Here is a 19918-nt window from a genome sequence, read left to right on the forward strand (position 1 = left end):
CTGAGCCCTCTCTGCCAGCGTCATTGCATCACACCCAGTGGCATGCACATGCCTGCAGGGCTCTTTTTGCACAGGATTCAAGTTGCTGTGTTTTCTGCCCATCAGTCTGATTTCCATCTCTGCCTGTAGGTTTCCACTCATCCATGCTGTCTCCTTGTCTTCCCTCCTCTCCTTGTCTCCCAGTCCTTCCCGCTTGCTGTAATCTGATCGTAGTGACTTCATACAGTTAGGAATTGTGGTGAAAGACTCCGCATGAGAAGAGAAGAGCGATAACATGCAGCACGTAAACTGTAATTAGAGTCACAGAATCATGGAATGGTTTGTGTTGGAAGGGACCTCAAAGCCCATCCAGTTCCAGCCCCTGCCATGGGCAGGGACACCTCCCACCGGATAGGTTGCTCAAAGCCCCATCCAACCTGGCCTGGAACACCTCCAGGGATGGAATGAAATGAAATTAATTAGAAATTAGAAATGGAAATTAGAAATGGAATTCAGACCTAGCAGAGCAGTTCCACCATGGCTGTGAGTGCTGCCAGCTGCCAGCACCTCTGGCCCTCCATGAACGGGGAGCCCATTCTGGGATGATGCCTGCTGCGGCGATCAGAGGCGTAGGTGCCTTTATTTTCCTTGACATGACTAACACTCCCCTGCGTTGAAGCAACACAGCCCCGGCAAGATAGTTCATGCTGCAAAATTGCTCTTAAGCAAAAGCGGTGGAAAACAAGAAGACCAATATTTTTCGTTCAGCACTGTGCAGTGGCAGCAGCCCCGGGGGTTGTAGCTGCCTCCTGGGCTGGCTGAGGGGCTCCAGGGGAGCTGCTGCTGTGGGAATGCTGCTTGTGGAGAGGATAGAAGCTGCCTGCTCCCTCTTTAGGTAGTTGACAAGTGTATTGCACTGATCTGCTCTCCTGACTCACTTCCTCCACTGCCTTTCTGCCCCCTGAGCTAGCAACTCACTGTCATACTGTTTGAGGGCTTCCTAAAGTTCATCCTTTGGATGATTACAGCTCTGGCAAGAAAAGCAAGAGTTTCTATTATAAAAGGACAAGCATTTAAGAAGAACTGTTTGAGGGGAGGTTGCTAAATGTAAAGCTTAGGGGCAGCAGCCTAATGCCCTCGTGCTTTGTTACATCTCACAAAGTGCCCATGCACAGAGGAAGGGATTGGCAACAGTGCAAGTAGCGTGAGGATCTCGAAGGGGCTGTTCCTCTGCTTCCTGCTTGGTTGGTCCGCTGCCTGCAGGCTGAGGCTCTGCTGGAGCCAGCAGTGCCAGGAGCAAGGAGCTGGGCTGGGCAGGAAGAGGGGGAGCTGTAGAGGGTGGGTTGGCTGCTGTGCAGGTACAGGAACAGCACATCTGGTCACTGGGTCTAGAGATGACCCTTTTAGGAAACCCCTAGTTGGAAGGAATCCCCATGTTTCAGTGTGCAAGCACCCTGTGTCGTGAGACAGAGCAAAACTGGAGTGGGAAGAAGAGGATCCAGGGACTGGGCATGGCAGCAGGCTGGGTGGAGAGGATCCTGTAACTCTCATGCATGATTTCTGGCCACCATGAGATGTCAGTGGTGTCTGCACCAAGAGCTGGGCTCCCCAGCCGGGGGGACAAGTAGAAAGAGCCAAGTCAGAATTTAGGGAAACTCGGGCAGAGCAGCAGGTATGACACGATGCTGAAACCTGCCCATTCTGAACTCCTAGAGCATTAAACAAAGATTAAGCAAATCAAGAGAAGTGAGAACCCCCAGTCCTGCTTTCATACTGATGTCTTGGGGACTGTTGGACATCTGCTCATCTAACACCTTTCTCAAGCACGTGTTAAAAGAGGATAAATATTGTTATCTACACAGTACAGTGGCTTCTGGTCAAGGTGGAGAAACAGTATCAGCGATTTTGAGAGGTTAGAGCTGATTGTGGAAGAATGAAGCTGCAGTTGTACATCAGCTTAAATCACCTAAAATGTTGAAGGCTGCCGTGGTCTCACCTGCAGCTCTGTGTGTACTGCCTTGTTTCTGCTACTAGTGCAAGTGCTCACGTGTCTGAATGGGCTGGTTCTTCCAGAAAATGATAGCTCATTAGGACTGGAAGCCAGTCTCAATTCCCAAAACAAACTCGCTTTACGGGAGCATCACTGTGGAGTCCGTGGAGAATTTGTGTGCGCGTGGGGAAGAAGGAGAAAGGTCTGCAGCAGCCTCGGCCGGATGCTGCTGCTGTGGAGCTGTGTCCTGGCGTTCTGTCTTGCTGAGGCAGAACCTTGGAACTAAGGGGAAAGAGATCCACTTGTACCTCAGGAAACAGTCGGTTTGCAAGAAAGCATGAAGTTGATTGCTTGCTGTTAATGGGAACAGGGACGGGCTGTGAAATGTTGTGAACAGGTAGATCTGACCTGGAGCCACCTGAAAACAGGGGACTGGGGGGACCCTCTGGACCACCAAGCTGTGGGTCCTGTTGTTAAAGGCACCACAGCATACAGTGTTGCTTTAATCAGCTCTGGAGTTCTGTGTTCAATCAGCTGAGGGTTTGCTTTTCCACAGGAGACTGTTGAGATTTTTCCTGAAATTTATAACCTATTTTGTAGTTTCTGGCCCAAATTCATTCTCAAACAACTTCGTATCTGTGTCTCCTTGGCTTAACGTGGTCTTTTAGCTTAACTTAGTTCTCCTCCTTCTGGAAGTAGAGAGAGACATGTCCTTCCGGGGAGCTCGACTTATGGCTGCTCGGGTAAAAAAGGCTCCGTACTCTTCTCATCCAATGTTGGTTTGAATTTAACTTCACAAGGCGGTCAGGGTGCCACCCTGCAAGCCAGGGAGAGGCTCAGGAGGACCTGATGCCGCAGCACTGGTACCATCGTCTCAAGAAATGTCTCTGGAAGGTGCTTTTTAGTTTTGTATTCTTGTAGCAGATGATGATCAACCCATCCTGGTCACATACCCTGTTCCTCTCATCCATTATTGTCAACCACAAGTTCCCAGCTCATGGGACACATGCATATCTTTGTTCTGCTGCTAGATTACCCTCCTTTCTGGTGCTCTGTTCTATCTGTATTTTATCTGCCCAGTTTCAAATGACGCTTTATCTGGCCTAACGTGGGAAGACCTCAGCAGATTCCATCAGTGAATCTCTTAACATTTGTGCTGAAAGTTATTAATAAAAATATTAAATGGCACTGGTCTCAATAATGATCATGAAAATGAGGCAGCAATGGCTCTGCAGCCTCATGTTCTGGCTCAGTGCTCTGCTGTCTTCTTTTCCCCTCAGATCAAGTGTTTGTGTATATAACAAGTCTTCACGTTCTCCGTATCAAAAGCCTTGCTGAGTTCCAGGTAAATGGGATCGCCCACTCCTCCTTTGTCTGATCAATCCATTATTTTCCTGTGCGAAGGAAGCTGTTGGGTCAGATTCCCCCGATGCCCGCTGGCCGCAGTACGTGCCATGGGGAACCACAGCATTGCACTTACCCTTTCCTGCAGAAGCTCTTACAAACCTTCTCGTACTGCCAAGGCCAGAGATGAGTATTTCATTGCCAAATAATTTCTGCCCTTCTTTTTCCGATGTCAGCACTGTGTGTCCGGTCACTTTGAGTAGTGCGTCATCGAGTTGTGTTCGGATTTGCCGCAGCATGGTTTGACGTGCGCCTTCTTTCTTAAGCTACATTTTGGGTCCCTCTGCACTCCCAGGTCCCCACTTTGAATACGTTCAGTTATGTGACTCCCACCTCTTAGCCAATGGTGAACATTTCCGTTTCTATTATCCTCTGAGCCTTGCCCTGGTGTTCAGCACGGGTGCGACTGGATGTGAAGGTTGGGATTTGTTTGGATGGATGCAGTGGATGTCACAGAGGCATCGACACCTGAGCTGGTTGTAGTTGTGTAGGCACGTTCTGCAGTCGGGGAGTTGTTGCCAGTGCAGGTGGTGCAAGGTTCATTGTCCTCAAGCAAGAGCCTTGGCTTTGGCTTTGACTTGATGTGATGAGATAAGCAGACTTTGACTGGAAAGGAATCCATCCTGACTGCCTCAGCCTGGACAAAAGCACAAACCCAGGCACAAGTACTTGTGCTCTTCTACCTCCCCACCAGCCTTCCAAGTTAGGTGAGATGAAATCTCCCTCAAAGCTGTCCATCATTCGCATACAACAACAGACTTTTCTCCCTTTTTGCTCAGTCTTCACCTTCCTGCCCACCATCCTCTCACTGTTCCCGCGCACTTGATGCTTCTGTAGCTGGAAGCGCAGTGTTGTCCCTTTCTTCGCACTGTGCCAAAAGACAAAATGAGTTAAAAAGTACACCTTGTCCCTGTACTTGGCATCCTCTGTAGTATATGGCTCCATGCTGAGACAATCCTTCTCATCTCCAGTAAATGATCTGTTTGTTCTCAGCATCCTTCTCTGAGTGAACATTTACCCGCTTAGATTTGGGTCCTTTCCTCCCAGCTTGTTTCTCACTGATCTCACACATTTCTGATGTTCATGACATCTTATGAACTGAAGATATTTTCCATTTTTTCTTGATGATCTGCTTCTTGGCTGCTGAGGGCAGCTCTGTGTAATTAATCCACTTCTTTCTTTTCTTAAAATACGTCCTTGAAGATCACATCCCTCACTCCAGACTTGCAGTGGGTTTATCCTTCCATTAATTCACAGTGACGTAGCTGCAGATGCCCTGGGTTACCCTCTACCTCCTGACCATGTGTATTTGTGTTACTTCTAAAATCAACCAATTAAAAAAATAACCCAACGCAAAACCCGATAAAACCTTTAAGAAGTCTCACCTTTTGTTGTTGTTCTCTAAGTGTTTGGTGAGGAAGGTCCTGCAATTTCACATTTAGAGAAATCCAGCGTTGTTACTAAGAGTGTTTGTTCCCGATCTCTGCCTGGGCAGTAAAGGTTTCTTACAGGGACTTGTCCTGAGGGTGGTATTTGTCTTTCTAATAAAGTCACAGTGATTTTTGTTCACGGAGTCCCTGGGCCTCAGTATGAGCAGCTTATCTTTGCTTTCCCTGAAGGATTTTGATAGAACAGATACTTTACCTTTGTATTTCTCTTTAGTCAACTAAATTGTGGCCGTCTGATGCTTCCCACCCAGCTGTACCTTCGTGTCTTTGTTCGCTGTGATGCATCTCCCCTGGTGTCTGCTCCCAGTCACTCCCCGCCGTATTTATCCCCCTCCCAGCACCCATCCCGCCCTGCGCCGGCAGCTGGGGCTGCTCCGTGCTTTTGTCCAGCTCCTGGCGTTTGTCTAAAAGCGTTTCACCCTGCTTAACCCGAACACTGCAGGTTCACATGTGCCAGTTGTGCTCGAGGGAGCTGCAAGGGGCCGGCCAGCAGCGCTGGTGGCCAATGTGGGCCCAGTGGCAGCTCGTGGGCAACCTCTACATTGCTTCTTAAGTCACCGTGATGGGGTCTGCTCTGCTACCCACCGTATCGCTTGCCTGTCTGCTGTTCCCATCCGTGTTAGCGCTTCCATTCTCTGTGTCCATCCACCCACTGATGTGTGCCGCCTTTAGCTGTCTGCAACGAGACGTCTCGCAGCCCAGCCTGGTGCCTCGTCCGCTGCGTGCCATACGGAGAGCCCCGTCTTGGGAAGCACTTGGAGAAGAGCAGCAGCCACAGCTGGGGATGCTGAAGGATCCATTTGGGAAAGACTGAAAGCTGGAGTAGGGTTTCATCAAGCGCTGTGGGTAGCACAGAGTGTTTGTAGATCATCCAAGGGTCACATGCTTCCGAAAGGCGGAAAGTGGGGAGGAGCAGGAATTGTGTGGGATGAGCCAAAGGGTAGAACGAGGAGAAAGGGGATTAAGTCGATCAGAGACGATATTTGGGGTGAAATACGGCAAAAACGTGACAATTCTTCATTAGGTTTCTTGCCACCCTTTTTCTCTGATGGAATGTGCCAAGCAGACTGTAAGATGTTAAGCACTGACGGATGTGCTGGGTTGTGGTTCCTATGGGCTGTTTTCGCGCTGGCAGTGCACGCGAGTCTCGAGTGACTCTGGCAAGACTGAATTTCCCAGAAGGTCTCCACTCCTAAATAGGGCTTGTTCTCTTTTCCTAGACAGAAGCAGTTCGTTAGACGGCACTCTGCAGGGACCAGGCCGGGGTACAAAGCGATATTCCCAAGATTCCCCTCCATACAGTGCTCCTCTCTCCCCCAAGTTACCAAAGAATGACCGTCACCCTTTGGAAGGTGAGCACAGCGTCTGTTCCCAAAGCTGGCTGTTTGTAGCGACATGTAACGGATAAAGCAGGGTTCCATTTGCAAAATGGAGCTGTGGGTTTAGGAAATCCGCTTATCCGCTTTGCTTTGTCTCCCGCATGGGTCAGTGCTTAGGGTTTCAGAGAGAAGTGGAGAAACCACTTTATGTCAAGGTCAGATCCCCAAGCAGTTGTGCGAGGCATGTGGAATACAGGAGAATTCCCTACGACCCTGAAAGTCATCATCTAATACCATGTAAACCGGGATTTAATTACCCGTATTTTCACTTCCATGGTATTAGCAGTAATAAACTGCCCAGTTGTTCCAGTCAATCTCTCCCAAGTTTTTCCAGGATGGTTTGCCGCAGCACATTGTGCCGATGCTGACATGCAGCTACGCAGCCAGGAACCTGCAGCCCTTTCCCAGGATTCCATCTCGTTCCTCACAATCCTTCTTAAAGAGCAGGGAAGCTCTTGCTAGCGTGTGCTCCACCAGCTAAAACAAATACAATCCCACCCCACAGCACTGCCGCTTCCTGCAGTGTCCGTCAAGAAATGCTGGTGCAAGTGTGCTGTGCCGCCTTCCCAGAAGCACTTGCAGAGGTATCTGCTTTGCTGTGTGCTCCGGAGGTATCTCCTTGGTCGGAGATTTCCAGAGATTCCAGGTAGCTGGAGGGGCCTGAGTGGCAGCATTCTATAACTATGCTTCCACCTTCCCTTTCGTTTTGAACTGCAGGAGATCCAACCTTACTAATTAAGTCTTTTAATTAGTTGGTGGTGGAATCTGCCAGAGTGTTCATCTCAATTCTTTGTAATATGTCCCTGAAAACTTACTGGAGACTCTTGGTTGGGCTCTGTTCAGTGCTTTGGGTTCTGTTGTTGTCCCTTTAGAATCCCGGTTTCTCTGATTCTTGCTGAGTTCACTGCACTTGGGTTGTAGGCTCGGATCTGTGAGTGCGCAGCCTCCCATGCTCCGAGGCATAATTCCAGTCTCCATCCGTCACTGTGCTCTGCGCACTTCAGGGTCACTGATCCTACCTGAGCTCAGCGGGTCTGAACCTGCACCCTGGTGTCTACTTTGATTAATGCTGTAGGTTTATCACAGATTATGAGATGAACAAGGTGTAGTATGGGACTCTCTCATCTGTCCCAGCATATTGACAAGTTAAAAGCTGTTCCCTCTGGCCCAGCTTGTCTCTCAGCCCAAGGTACACATTCTTGCTGTCTTCTTGATGTTCTCCTCTAACACATCGGCCGCTGCGCTCCACATCCGTTAGCAAAGCCTGTCCTCTCCTGCTCTGCTGCAGGCGGAACACGTGGTTTCACCTGCTGGAGCGTGGTGGTGCTCTCAGGTTGAGGTGCTTTGGTTGGGTGCTGAGCGTTGTGTGCTCTGTTGTCAGTGAAGAAAGAAGGCTTTGGTAATTCCAAAGAGGAACCCGTGGTGAAGTGTCTGCAAGATTTGTTCTTAGTCTGCTTGAAAGCCTCTTCAGTTCTTTACTGGCCTTTGTGTGTGCCATGCCCAGCGCACTTCAGCCTCTGCTGTAGTTCAGACACGTGGGCAGAATGTGTGCCTTTCCACAGCAGTGGTGGTCCTGTTGGTGTGCAAACCTACAGCAGCTCCATCTTATTCTGCTCTTGGTCCGAGCAGGGGTCTACAAGGGAGAGAGAAACGAGGTGCAGTTCCAAACTCCATCCAGAAATTCATTTTTATCCCACAGGTACAAAGCCCACTCATCCTCCTCCATGAAATCTAAGTACAAGGAGTACTTCTAAGCAGGACTAGTTGCATTTTAAGAATATGAGCCTGCATTCTCAAATATTGAGTGTTACTCAAGCGAGGAGGTACGTCTTCCCTCAGCGAAGAACTCCCCAGCAGAGCATGTTCTGCCTTCCACAGCGGGACCGGTAGCGATGCCCGAGTGGTTTTCAGTCTGCCAGACTGAAGGCAGGCAGTGGGAAGTCTTCATTCATCGCCTTTGGCACAGAGTCAGAAAGATGCGGAGGGGATCTCCCTCCTTACGTTGTTTTCCGTTTTGCATCCAGTGGCATTTATGTGGCTTTTTGCTAAAAGCAGCTTTTCCAGCACAGTGGGGACCTGCTTTTCAGAGCCTGTCATTTGTTGGAAGCAGTGGGTGTTCAGTAGTTGTGCAAATCAGGTTTGTGCTTGTGGCCAAACTCCATGTTTTAGCAGTAAAACACTCTTGGATCTATAGCACAATTTGTTTAATTAAACTGTAATTATCTGCTCCCTGCCTCTCCACTGTTAATCACGGCATGTTTCCCTGCAAAGCTCTAAACATGAGCCTTTATTTAAAACAAGCAGTTTGTGTGAGAAAATCTGCCCGGAATTAACCACCTCGCTCCGAAGCTCCTTATCAAGGGCGAAAGGGTTCTGGATGGTGTCTGTGAACGCAGCCTGTGCCCTGCCGCTTGCAGAAGCGTGTTGTCTTCTGCTGCAGATGATCCACAGGGCTGGTCATTGTTCTCCTCTTGCCTTGTTTCCCTCTAGAAAGGTATCATTCTGGAGGGATCATTCATCTGAGCAGTTCTCCATGTGTTGTTTCTAAGAAAGGCCTCAATCTCTCTAGCGTTGCCCTTACGCAGGAGCCTCCAGCTCTGCTGTAATATTTACAGCACAGCCAAGCACTCGCAGTCCTTTAGTAACGTGGGATGAACACGCGGCTTCAGTTCTGCCCCTTGGGCAAACCAAGACGTGCTTCTCGGCTGCACGGCCCCATCTTCTTCAGATGCGTCATCCTGAGCCCGTGTGAGAACATGACCATGGATTTGAAGAACGCATCACAGTGCATTCACATCAGAATAACGACAGTGTGTTAATTGTTGAGTTAAATGAGGGTGAGGTTCAGATGCTCAGCGTTGCGCCAGCAGGAACTTGAGTGCGTGGTCTCCCAGCCTCCCAAGCACAGGCTTCGCTGGCTGAGCCCAGGAATTCTTTCTGCTGATGCCAATCCCCTCTGTGTGAGCTGTGGGGTTCCACGAGCACTTACACGTTTCCTCACCCAGTACATCTACGGCTGCCTGGCAAGTTGAAGATGTTCTTCACTTGGCAGAGAGTGCTGGGTTTCCTTGGAGGATGGAGATGTGCAGCACAGCCCCGTTTCCATGCCTGCAGCCACTTTCCTGTTCCACACAGCCAGTGTGATGTGCTGTGCCCACGGGTCCCTCTCCTGACTCTGCGCTTTCCCATGAGTTCGACACCATTCTTTTCCACAGATTTTAATGGGAAGTGGTTGATTTTAAGCAAAACCATCCTACTGGGAGAAAAGCCCCTGAAGAACTGCTATAAAGAAGCTCTTCTGCCGAATGATAAGTGATAGGACAAGAGGAAATGTCCTCAAGTTGCACCAAGGCAGGTTCAGAATGGACATTAGAAGAAATTTCCTTACCGAAAAGGTTCTCAGGCACTGGCAGAGGCTGCCCAGAGAGGTGGTGGAGTCCCCATCCCTGGAGGTATTTAAAAGATGGGCAGGTGAGGTGCTTAGGGATATGGTTTAGCAGTGAACAGGGGTGGTTGGACTCGATGATCTCAAAGGTCTTTCCCACCCAAGCGATTCTCTAATCCTGTGCTGTGCCCCAGTGGTGTCGCATCCCCTGCTTGGGTCTGTTTGGACCCAGACCAGGGAATCTCTGCCCACCCCAGGGCCAGGGCAGCCAGCTGAGTGGTGGGTTGGCATCCAGTCTTTTGCTGAACTGGGCTGGTGGGAAAGCAGTGTGGGAGTGAAGAAATGGTCCAAAGTTGTTCAGGAGTCAAAAAGCTGCTTTGTATGCATAGAGCAGGTGAAAACTTCTCTAGCCACCCAGGAATTTCGTGTCATGGGCCAGCACACAGCGCAGGTCACCAGGGAAGACCAATCTTCACAGGAGCTCTGTCTCTACGGGGGACTTTAAGAAAGTGCTACTGGTTTCTAAGAGTGTCCCAGAGATTTAAACCAAAGAAGGGCAGAAATGCCTCAAGTGCAGAGTAACAAAGCCCAGGAGATGGAGGATTGCAGTTACGCAGGTGATAACCTCACGTCTGCTCCACCGAATCTCCAGACAGCTGGACAGGAGGGATGCTTCCCTTCTGCAGCCTTAGGAGATGAAGCCAGGGAAGGTGTGGACTGGGTGCCTCGAGCTGAACTCGCCTCTGGGATCTCTGCTCAAACAGAGACAGCAGAAGCACTAAAACCAGAGCATCCCGGTTCATGGAATAGTCCTCCAGTTCACAGAAACCAGAGAAAACACATCCAGGAGAGCTTGCTCCACTTGATGGGGCCCAACCCAACCTCTGCAGCACTCGGGTACCACTTCAGGCTCTGGCAGGCTCCATCTCCTGTCAGTGAGGCACAGAAGCATTAGCTTTGTAGGCAAGTTTGGGAAGATCTCAACAGCTTCTGGGTCTCCTAGGATGCAGTATCAACTCTGCACCCTCACCATCATCCTGGTTCAGCACAGCCTCACTGTGCTGGCTTCTCACCTCCTGCTCCTGCGGTTTGGGAAGTCCCAGGGATGAAGTCCAGAGGCTTGCTGGGGCAGTAGCTCAGGTTTCTTTGGTTTTGTCACATCCCATGGTGTCTGAGCAGCTCAGGACTCTAAGTTGATCTCACCATCCATGAAGACACTTGTAGAGGAGCTCCAGCTCCCAGCCAGGGGTGGTGGCCCGGCCTGGAGTACACAGGCCATACCCCTCGTTGTAGGAGCCACTTTCTTCTTGGGCTGTATGAACTTTCTGGGTGTTCCGTGATGAAGAACGCAGGTATTTAAGGATGACTCATGAGGCATCAGGTCCACCTGGACTGCGACTGGGTTGCATGTGCCACAGTAACGTGTAAAGACACGTACGTGGTCCTGTGATGAAGCTGTCGCTGTGTAACAGCAAAAGGAGATCTCGCTGGCTCAGCCGGTACAATACCTCACCCCAGACAGTTTCCTCAGCCCCTGCATCCTAGCACTGCCACTGCCAGCTGAAAATTGAATGGAAGAGAAGGTGAGGAAGCCAGTTTCCCACTGGGACCCCTGCCCTAGAGAGCCCTGTCCCTGCTCTGTGTGTCCCAACAAGGGGTGTTGGTCACCAGTGTGGTTAGGCAGTGAAACAGGAGCTCAGGAGGGGTCACCAGCACCTTGCTTTGAGGCTGAAGGATCGACACGGTGCAAGAGCGTTGCCTGGCCATGATGCTGCAGCTGAGCTGCTCCCAGGAGCCTGCTGCTCCCTCCTGCTCTGCTGTCCGGGCTGCAGCAGGAATCTGACTCAATACCCCCACAGTCCCAGCCACCTGGTCCATTACCTCCACACACTGATGCCGATGACGTGTGGCACTTGACTCCTCTGGGAGGCTCCTCTCCTCGCTCAGGGCTGTTGTGCAAGTCCTGTGTCCCTTGGCTTCCCCAACGGGCAGCCCTCCACCTCCCGACACTGCAGTGGAAGGGAAGCAGTAAGGACATAGGACTGCAAAGCACAGCTGGGGGTGGCATTAGAGAGCAGCCACCGCTCCAGTCTGGGTACCAACCATTATCACTAGTTGGACTCGCATTTGCTGCAGCGCTTCGGCCGTGCCTGTTTGACTCTCGGTGCTCTCGAGGAGCCCACCAGCGCAGTGGTTGGACCCTGCCCTCGCCGCGGTTCTGTATTTGCTGCCGTTCTGTGTTTTCTGCCGTTCTGCTTTGTGCCGCCAAGCGGTAATTTCAGGCTGTGCGGCGTTCGGGTGCACTGACTGCAGCTTGGTGCATTCCAGGTGAAACCTTTGTTCTGGGAGATGGGCTCCTAGGGCCCTTGGAGCCTCGCCTGGACCCCATGGACTCTGCCTTGAACTCTGTCAATCCCTCCAGCCACAGCAGGAGCTCCAGAGACTATCGCCTGCCGGGATACAGGCACCTGCACCAGCCCTCTAGCCTCAGCCCGGGCAGCACCTCTGCCCTGCGCAGGCTTAGCTCTGGGGGTAAGAGAGTTAAGAAGCCAGGCCGGTTATAAATTTGGCAAGAAAGGGCTTTTTTAACTCCTGTTACACCTTACTAATGTCATCCCGTAGTAGAAACCGGCCTCTAGCCGGTTACACAGGTAGTCCGTGAGGTTTAACGGTGGCTGTATGGACACAGCAGCCGAATGGGTGGGAATACGGAGAGGTGATGCATGTGTGCTCAGTCCTTTGGTGTGGTAGCAAGCAGACCTGGAAAGGATGGAGCAGGCAGGAGCTGCACTTGCAAGCACGGTCAAGGGGCTGTCAGAGTGATAAATGGGTGTCTGAGTCTGTGAGGATGGATCGGGAATGGTCAGGGAGTGAAGAACCGCCTGATGAGGCTGGGAGCCAGAGTGGGTGGCCAGGAGGGCAGGCGGGTGTGCCAGCAGCACTTGGATGCATGGAGGAACAGAGGCAGGAGAGCTGCTCATTGCCCTAAAGCAGCGCATCACATCCAGGTGTGCACAGGAAAAGTTGGAATTCTAGGTGCACGGCATCGACAAAAGCCTTAAAAAGCTCAGGCTGCTTATGACTTGATCTGTCTGCCTCCCCCACATCTGTGCATGCAGGCAGAGAGCTGGAACACCGCACTGTGCCGATGCCGGCACGGTGGGAGCAGGAATGCTGAAGCGGTGCTTCAGGACAACAGAATTCCTTATACGGGCTCAGTCCATCTGAAAACGGAGCCGATGAAAACATAGAACAGCTTTGCTGTCTTAAAGTTCCTAAAGGCAGTGCTGGGAGCAGGGGAGTGAGAGGAGAACCAGCATGAGGGGAGAGGATGGGAGTGGAGTTTGTTCTCTGCAAGGGTGGGAACTGTCAGCAGGTGGAAGGAAGGTGGGAATGGAGGAGCAAACTCAGCTGGAGGGGGAAATTGGGGTTAAGAGTGAGCAAAAGTGCTCAGTGTAGAAGGCTGCCCTGAAAAAGAAGGCGTAAGGAGAGAGAACAAGGCTGCGGGGCTGGCCCTGTGCTGCAGGAATTCCTGGGGCATGGCTGGGACCTGCCCTCTGTATGGTCTCTACCATGGCTTTGAGAGGGTCCCATGGGGTGGGTGACGGCTGGAGCCGTGCTGTGGGAATGCTCGGGGTAACGGCTGCTGTATCGCTATCCCCCAGGTTCAGACAGATACCTCGGCTCGCGAGACGTCTCCCGGCTCAGCAGCCGCGACCCTTCGTCCTGGACAGTGGAGGAGGTGATGCAGTTCATACGGGAAGCGGATCCACAGCTGGGACCACACGCTGACCTCTTCCGAAAACACGTAAGGATATCGGGATACGTCGAGATGTGTGTGGTTATATGAGAGGGGGCAGATCATCATACGTGGGAAATCCAGGAGAGCCAGGAGAACTCAGAGCTTTGGACCAGGTGGAGTGCTCATGAAGCCAGAAGAGCAGTAGGAGAAACACAGGAGAGCAGCCGGGCTGTTGCTACCTCTGGGCTGGACTGAGACAACACCTTTTTTTTTCTGATTAGTTCTATTTTAGAACCACTGGTAATTGAAAAATGTCTTGGTTTAATTATGCAAGAGAGCACTGAGCTCCGCTGAGGGATGGAAGTTCCTGAGAAAGAAATTTGGTGTCAGCTGAAGAAGGGAAAAGAAAAGCAGACCTGGTACTGGAGATCTTACCCAGTGTGAGACCTAACCAAGCACAACATGGGGCAGGAATTTCTGTTATCATAGAACCACAGAATCATTGAGGTTGGAAAAACCCTCTTAAGCTCATCCCGTCCAACCCAACCCCACCGTGCCTGCTAAACCGTGTCCCGAAATGTCAAATCTACACGTTCTCTGAAACTCTCAGGGATGGAGACTCCACCACTGCCCTGGGAAGCCTCTCACAGGGCTTCAGCACTCTCAGTAAATAAATTTTTCCTAATGTACAGTCTAAACTTCTCCTAGCAAAATTTGATTTCCTCTGATCTTGTTACTTGGGAGAAGAGCCCAGCACCCGCCTCACCACAACCTCCTTTGCAGAAGCTGCAGAGCGTGATGAGGTCTCCACTCAGCCTCCTCTTCTCCAGACTGTTGTTAGAGATTGTGTGCTTTGTTTTTCATGTATAAGTCCCTTAACCTGTCCACTGCCAAGCTCAGGGTGAAGCCGGGACCGGGTTAAGGAAAGGAATACTGCAAGGGACTGGAAAACATCCACCCACAGATGAGAAGTGCAGAGCTGTTCTGTGATTGTTTCGAGCGTTGTGATCCCTCCTGTCCTGAGCCTCAGCGTGGGCACTGGAAAACACTGCACTTAGTCTGCACTAAGCTGGAAAACATTGGGTGGTGTTGGGAGCTGTGATATTCACCAGCCCTGCTGGAGCTGAGATGCTCCATCGACGCTCTGCTGGCTGCTGGGACTGTGCTGAGGAACTCCAGGAATTCCCTTTGGATGCAGGGGCAGCCTCTGTGGGCTTACAGAGTCTGGTCCCTGGCCACCTTCAGCCTTGACTTCAGGGCTGTCTGTGTTGTGGCAGGGCCTGCACATCCTCTCCCAGGACATTTCCCCGGGATGATGGCTTTAAATTGGAGAGGGGCAGATTTAGACTAGACGTAAAGAGGAAATTCTTCACAATGAGGGTGGGGAGGCCCTGGCCCAGGTTGCCCAGAGCAGTGGTGGCTGCCCCATCCCTGGAGGGGTTCCAGGCCAGGTTGGATGGGGCTTGGAGCCCCTGATCCGGTGGGAAGTGTCCCTGCCCATGGCAGGGGGTGGAATCAGATGATCTTTATGGTCCCTTCCAACCCAAACCATTCTATGATTCGATGATTCTATGATGATGATGCTCTTGAGTAAGAGATGGCTCCCCGGCACTGCAACCGCCTCAGTCGTTCCCCTGCCTCCCTTCAGGATTTGCTGACCAGCAGGGGACATGGCTCCTGGGTGCTTCCCACCCAGATTTCCCACCACCACGTGGGGATGTGGGGTTGAACCCCAGCACTGCGGGCAGGGTGGGATGCAGGGATGCCCGTGCAGGGATGCTGCGGTTCCGTGCAACCCACTTTGCACCAGTTTCCTGCAGCGTCAGCCATCGGCGTTGGGGCATGGCCTGTCCGGGCGGGCAGGACGGGGCTCATGGATGTGGTCACCAGCAGTGCTGTTTCTCTTCCTTCCAGGAGATCGACGGGAAGGCGCTGCTCCTGCTGCGGAGTGACATGATGATGAAGTACATGGGGCTGAAGCTGGGGCCAGCCCTGAAGCTCACTTACCACATCGACAAGCTAAAGCAAGGCAAGTTCTGAGAGGGCACTCGGCAGGACGGATCCTGGAAGCTCCGCTCCTGGCCATCCATACCCGCGCTTGCCTGCCAACAAGTACACATGCACACACCCCATTTACGCCGGAGACGGACACCTCGCCGACAGCCTGGCCCCACTGCCGGGCTCCGGCTGCCCCTCGCCCCTGCGCCAGCGGGCAAGCGGGAAGAGGCCAGCACACGTTTGGCCCAAAGGCTTCACATGGGACTCAAGTCATGGGCAACTGCTGGAAGCAGAGGGATTCCTCCCTGTGGCCCAACTGGCGCTTTTCCACAGGCTCCCGGCTTTGCTTCCCCGGGATGGAGCCATGGCTCTGGGCAGAGCTCATGGGCTCTGGGCGCTCGTGCTGGCTCCTCTCCTTGCGCTGTGGCTCAGGCACTCCTGGAGCGGAGGCCACACAGCCCTCCCGGGCTCAGGGCTGCCTGTGGGACAGGGGCTGCACTCGGCTCCCCTCCCCTCGCAGGGACTGGGGGTTGTAGGCTTTGCACTTCGCTGGGCAGCCGGGCTGCGAGGGGTCAGCGCCCCGACCCGCACTCAGTCCCCTTCACACCACGGTGAGCTCTGAGCAGCAACCGCTCCATCCCCGTCTTCCACCCCGAGCCCGGGGCGCCCCCGAGCTCTGCCTGCCCTCGGCTCCCAGCGCTCCTCCGGCTGCGGACGATGGAGCCTTCATATTTATTTTGGACTGTGGGGGCTGCGCGGCCACGTACGGCGCTGCCTGGAGCATGGAGTGAACAGTGGGAGAGCTGAGAAGCGTGGCTGGGTCTGGCGAACCCAGGGCAAGGCTGGGCCTGGGTCTGATCCTTCTCTCGGGTTTCTTTTGAGGATTTAGGGCTTTTTGATTATTTTTTTTATAAGGAGTTGTCTGTTCAAATGCTGAAATGATTTTTCTACCAGTTGTGGAACTCGCAGCTCTTGGAGGTTTTTAGCCAGAGGTGCAGGGTTCATCTTCCCAGGGCCCCACTGGGTCCTCTGGTGGTTGCTCCGTCCAGCTCCGCCGGTGCCGGAGATGCTGGGAGGATCCCGGTGAGGTGCCTGTCCTTGCGCTGCTCTTCCCGCAAGGGCTTTGCCTGGTGTGGGGGCACCTGGTTCTTACGGATAGTCCTGTGTATTTATTTTTGATGGCACTTGAGTGGTGACCCAATGACCGAGATGCGTCCCCGCTGCAGCGAGAGGAGCAGAAGGTGCCCAGCGCTGCCAGGGGGGACGGGGGCTGTGTGACCCCAAAGCATCCGTACCCCGGGCTGGGGAAGGGCCATCGGGAGCAACACAGGCTGCCCCCACGCATGCGCCCACCACACGCTCCCCCACTCCCACTGCAGCGAGCAAAGGGCTGGGCAGGGATCTCCCCTGCGAGCACTTCTTCCTTCTCCTGCCTTCCCCTCACCCTCCGCACATCCAGAGCCACATCCAGAGCCACCTCCAGCGCCCTCATCCCTGCCAGCCCCGAGGGCCCCGCCTGGGCCCACGCTGAGCAGCTCCCAGTCTCTGCACTGGGTCAGGTTTTACCCCTAAGGGGAAAAGATGAAAAACTTAAAAATACCCCAAAGCCCCAAAGGAACAGAGAGGCTTTTGTTGTACAGAGACGCCTGCGCTGAGGGAGGGGGGCTCTGGCCGCTCGCAGCTCCCAGCCTCAGCTCCGGGACGCCCCTTGGTTTCACCCGGCGCTGATCCCGCTGCAGACGGGTCCCCGCGCGCGGTCAGCCCGTGCTTTCCTCTGCACTTATTTTACGTTGATTTGTTTATAAATAAAAGGATAACTACGTTCCTCTGTGCTGGCTGCGTGTGCTCTGAGGGGAGCCTGAGGAGCTCAGGGACAGGACTGGGGTGTTGGGTCAGGACAAACGCCCTGTTCCTCCTGCCCTGCTCCTCCTGCGCTGCTCATGGGAGACCCGGGCTGAGAAAACCACACCTGCAACCTGGTGCTGCCATGAGCAAAGGCTTGCCCAGGTGGCCAAGAAGGCCAACGGCATCTTGGCTTGTATCAGAAATGGGGTCACCAGCAGGTCCAGGGAGGTTATTCTCCCTCTGTACTCAGCACTGGTGAGACCGCACCTCGAGTACTGTGTTCAGTTCTGGGCCCCTCACCACAAGAAGGATGTTGAGGCTCTGGAGTGTGTCCAGAGAAGAGCAACAAAGCTGGTGAGGGGCTGGAGAACAAGTCTTATGAGGAGCGGCTGAGAGAGCTGGGGTTGTTTAGCCTGGAGAAGAGGAGGCTGAGGGGAGACCTTATTGCTCTCTACAACTACCTGAAAGGAGGTTGTGGAGAGGAGGGAGCTGGGCTCTTCTCCCAAGTGACAGGGGACAGGACGAGGGGGAATGGCCTGAAGCTCCGTCAGGGGAGGTTCAGGTTGGATATCAGAAAAAAATTCTTCACAGTAAGAGTCATTGGGCACTGGAACAGCTGCCCAGGGAGGTGGTCGAGTCGCCTTCCCTGGAGGTGTTTAAGGAACGGGTGGATGAAGTGCTGAGGGACATGGTTTAGGGAGTGTTAGGAATGGTTGGACTCGATGATCCAATGGGTCCTTTCCAACCTTGTGATTCTGTGTGATTCTGTGTGATTCTGTGTGTGATTCTGTGTTAGCGCTGACAGCGCTGATCTGCTCAGTCTCTGCTCAGCCCCTCTGACCCCCATGGCTCCAGCTCTTGGCCTCTGCCCCTCAAACACCACCCGTGTTTCCTGCTCCTGTCCAAAGCTCCTCGGTGCTCTCCAGGCTGTTTTCCACACGAGCATCCGTGTCAGAGCAGCGCCCCAGCGCCCACGTGCTGGAGGGGCTCTGTCACCTTCCAGGACTGGCTCGGAGCCCCTTGCAGCTCCATAACCATGGGATGGGAATGGATGGGATGTGGGATGGGATGGGCAGCAGAAGGGCCAGGGACCAAGGGGTCTGCATGTGCCCTGAGCCACCAGTGGCACCACCAGGAGGTGGTGAGGAAGTCAAGGGTCCAACCTTCACATGCGGAAAGCCTGATCGTTGGAAACTCACCTGGAGCATCTGGAGACGAATCCGCAAGGGCTGGTGGGGAAGGGAGAAGCCCAGCGAGTAGCCACCAGCCCCAGGGAGGGCGGTGGGGTGGGTACTGCGGGGAGAGGGCTTGCTTGTCCTGAAGGTCCAGGCCAGGGAGCAGGAGGAGCAGCCAGGTCTTTGCAGCTCAGCTTTGCTGCCAGCCCAGGGACAGCTCGCGTTCCCCCCCCCAGCAGCAGCAGATCCTGGTGGCAGCTGCGTCAATCCAGCCTTTGGGCTGGCAGGGGCTCAGCTGCAGGGGTGCGGTGCAGCCTGGGCCAGGCCCCACAGTGCCCACGCTTCCACCCTCCTGTTATGATAAAGCCCTGGTTTATTTGTACAATCTCACAGCCTCCTCCTTTCTGGGGTACAGACGCCAGCGCTGGCCCAGCCCAGGAGCACAGGGCAGACGCAGAGCAGAACCCCTGCCCCACCCCAGCTGTGTGCTGCCTCTGTCCCCAAACCAGGAGCCCAGCTCAGGAGATTCAGCCAAAGTAGAATCATGGAATGATTTGGATTTTAAGGGACCTTAAAGCCATGGGCAGGGACACCTCCCACTGGATCAGGGGCTCCAAGTCCCATCCAAGCTGGCCTGGAAGCCCTCCAGGGATGGGGCAGCCACCACTGCTCTGGGCAGCCTGGGCCAGGGCCTCCCCACCCTCACAGCAAAACATTTCGTCCTGAGATCTCATCTCAATCTCCCCTCTTTCAGATGAAAAACGTTCCCCTTGTCCCATCCCTGCACTCCCTGATCAAGAACCCCTCCTCAGCTTTCCTGGAGCCCCTTTCAGGGCTGGAAGCTGCTCTAAGAGTCTCCACACAGCCTTCTCTTCTCCAGGCTAAACAACCCCAACTCTCTCAGCCTGTCCTCGTATGGGAGGTGCTACAGCCCTCAGATCATCTCCATGACCTGCTCTGGACACGCTCCAACACATCCATGTCCTTCCTGTGCTGAGGACTCCAGAACTGGACACAGGGCTCCAGGTGGGGTCTCACCAGAGTGGAGCAGTGGGGCAGAATCCCCTCCCTCCCGGCCAGTCCCATGGTTTGGATGCAGCCCAGGACACGGTTGGAGCTTCTCATCCCCCAGCATCCCAAGTCCTTCTCCTCAGCACTGCCGCAGTCCATTCTCCACCGAGCCTGTAATCGTGTTTGGGATTGCCTGAACTACAGAGGCCCAGTCCTCCCTTAGGACAAGAGGAGGGAGCTGGGCTGGCACCAGGGCACGTAAAGCGCTGCGTGGCTTTTCCCAGGAGAGCTGAGCTGATCCCCAGTTGCTACCACTCATCTCCCAGGGATGTGGCCACAGCTCAGAGCCATCAGCTCCCTCCAGATGACCACGTCACGCACAGCCCCTGGTGCGAGTGGAGCACCCAGGCCCCCGTGAGCCACAGCCGGACACAGCGGGGGAGCCTCGCCACAGCACTCTGCAGGTGAGGAATGAAGGGAGGAAGGACTTCCCGGCTCCTTGCCAGAGCTGGGGCAGCTGCCAAAGGGTACCCTGGGGCTTCAGCCCGGGCGAGGGTGGCCT

At 53.7% G+C, this 19918-nt stretch overlaps 1 protein-coding gene across 7 annotated transcripts in view; it reads left to right on the forward strand.

Annotated features, from left to right (window-relative positions):
• Nucleotides 1–17150, forward strand: part of SCMH1 (Scm polycomb group protein homolog 1) — a 76876-nt gene extending 59726 nt beyond the window's left edge. For 4 of the 7 annotated variants that reach the window (XM_054086254.1, XM_054086257.1, XM_054086255.1 and 1 more), the window contains 4 exons: nucleotides 6042–6173; nucleotides 11914–12117; nucleotides 13251–13393; nucleotides 15242–17150. In XM_054086254.1, coding sequence (XP_053942229.1) covers nucleotides 6042–6173; nucleotides 11914–12117; nucleotides 13251–13393; nucleotides 15242–15367 — 605 coding nt within the window. In that variant the 3' untranslated portion in view covers nucleotides 15368–17150. The remainder of the gene's footprint in view (nucleotides 1–6041; nucleotides 6174–11913; nucleotides 12118–13250; nucleotides 13394–15241) is intronic. The other 3 variants (XM_054086259.1, XM_054086258.1, XM_054086260.1) reach the window with 3 other exon arrangements.
• The last annotated feature ends 2768 nt before the right edge of the window (nucleotides 17151–19918 follow it).

The sequence above is a fragment of the Cuculus canorus genome, chromosome 22 (assembly GCF_017976375.1).
Source record: "Cuculus canorus isolate bCucCan1 chromosome 22, bCucCan1.pri, whole genome shotgun sequence".
NCBI classification, from domain to species: domain Eukaryota; kingdom Metazoa; phylum Chordata; class Aves; order Cuculiformes; family Cuculidae; genus Cuculus; species Cuculus canorus.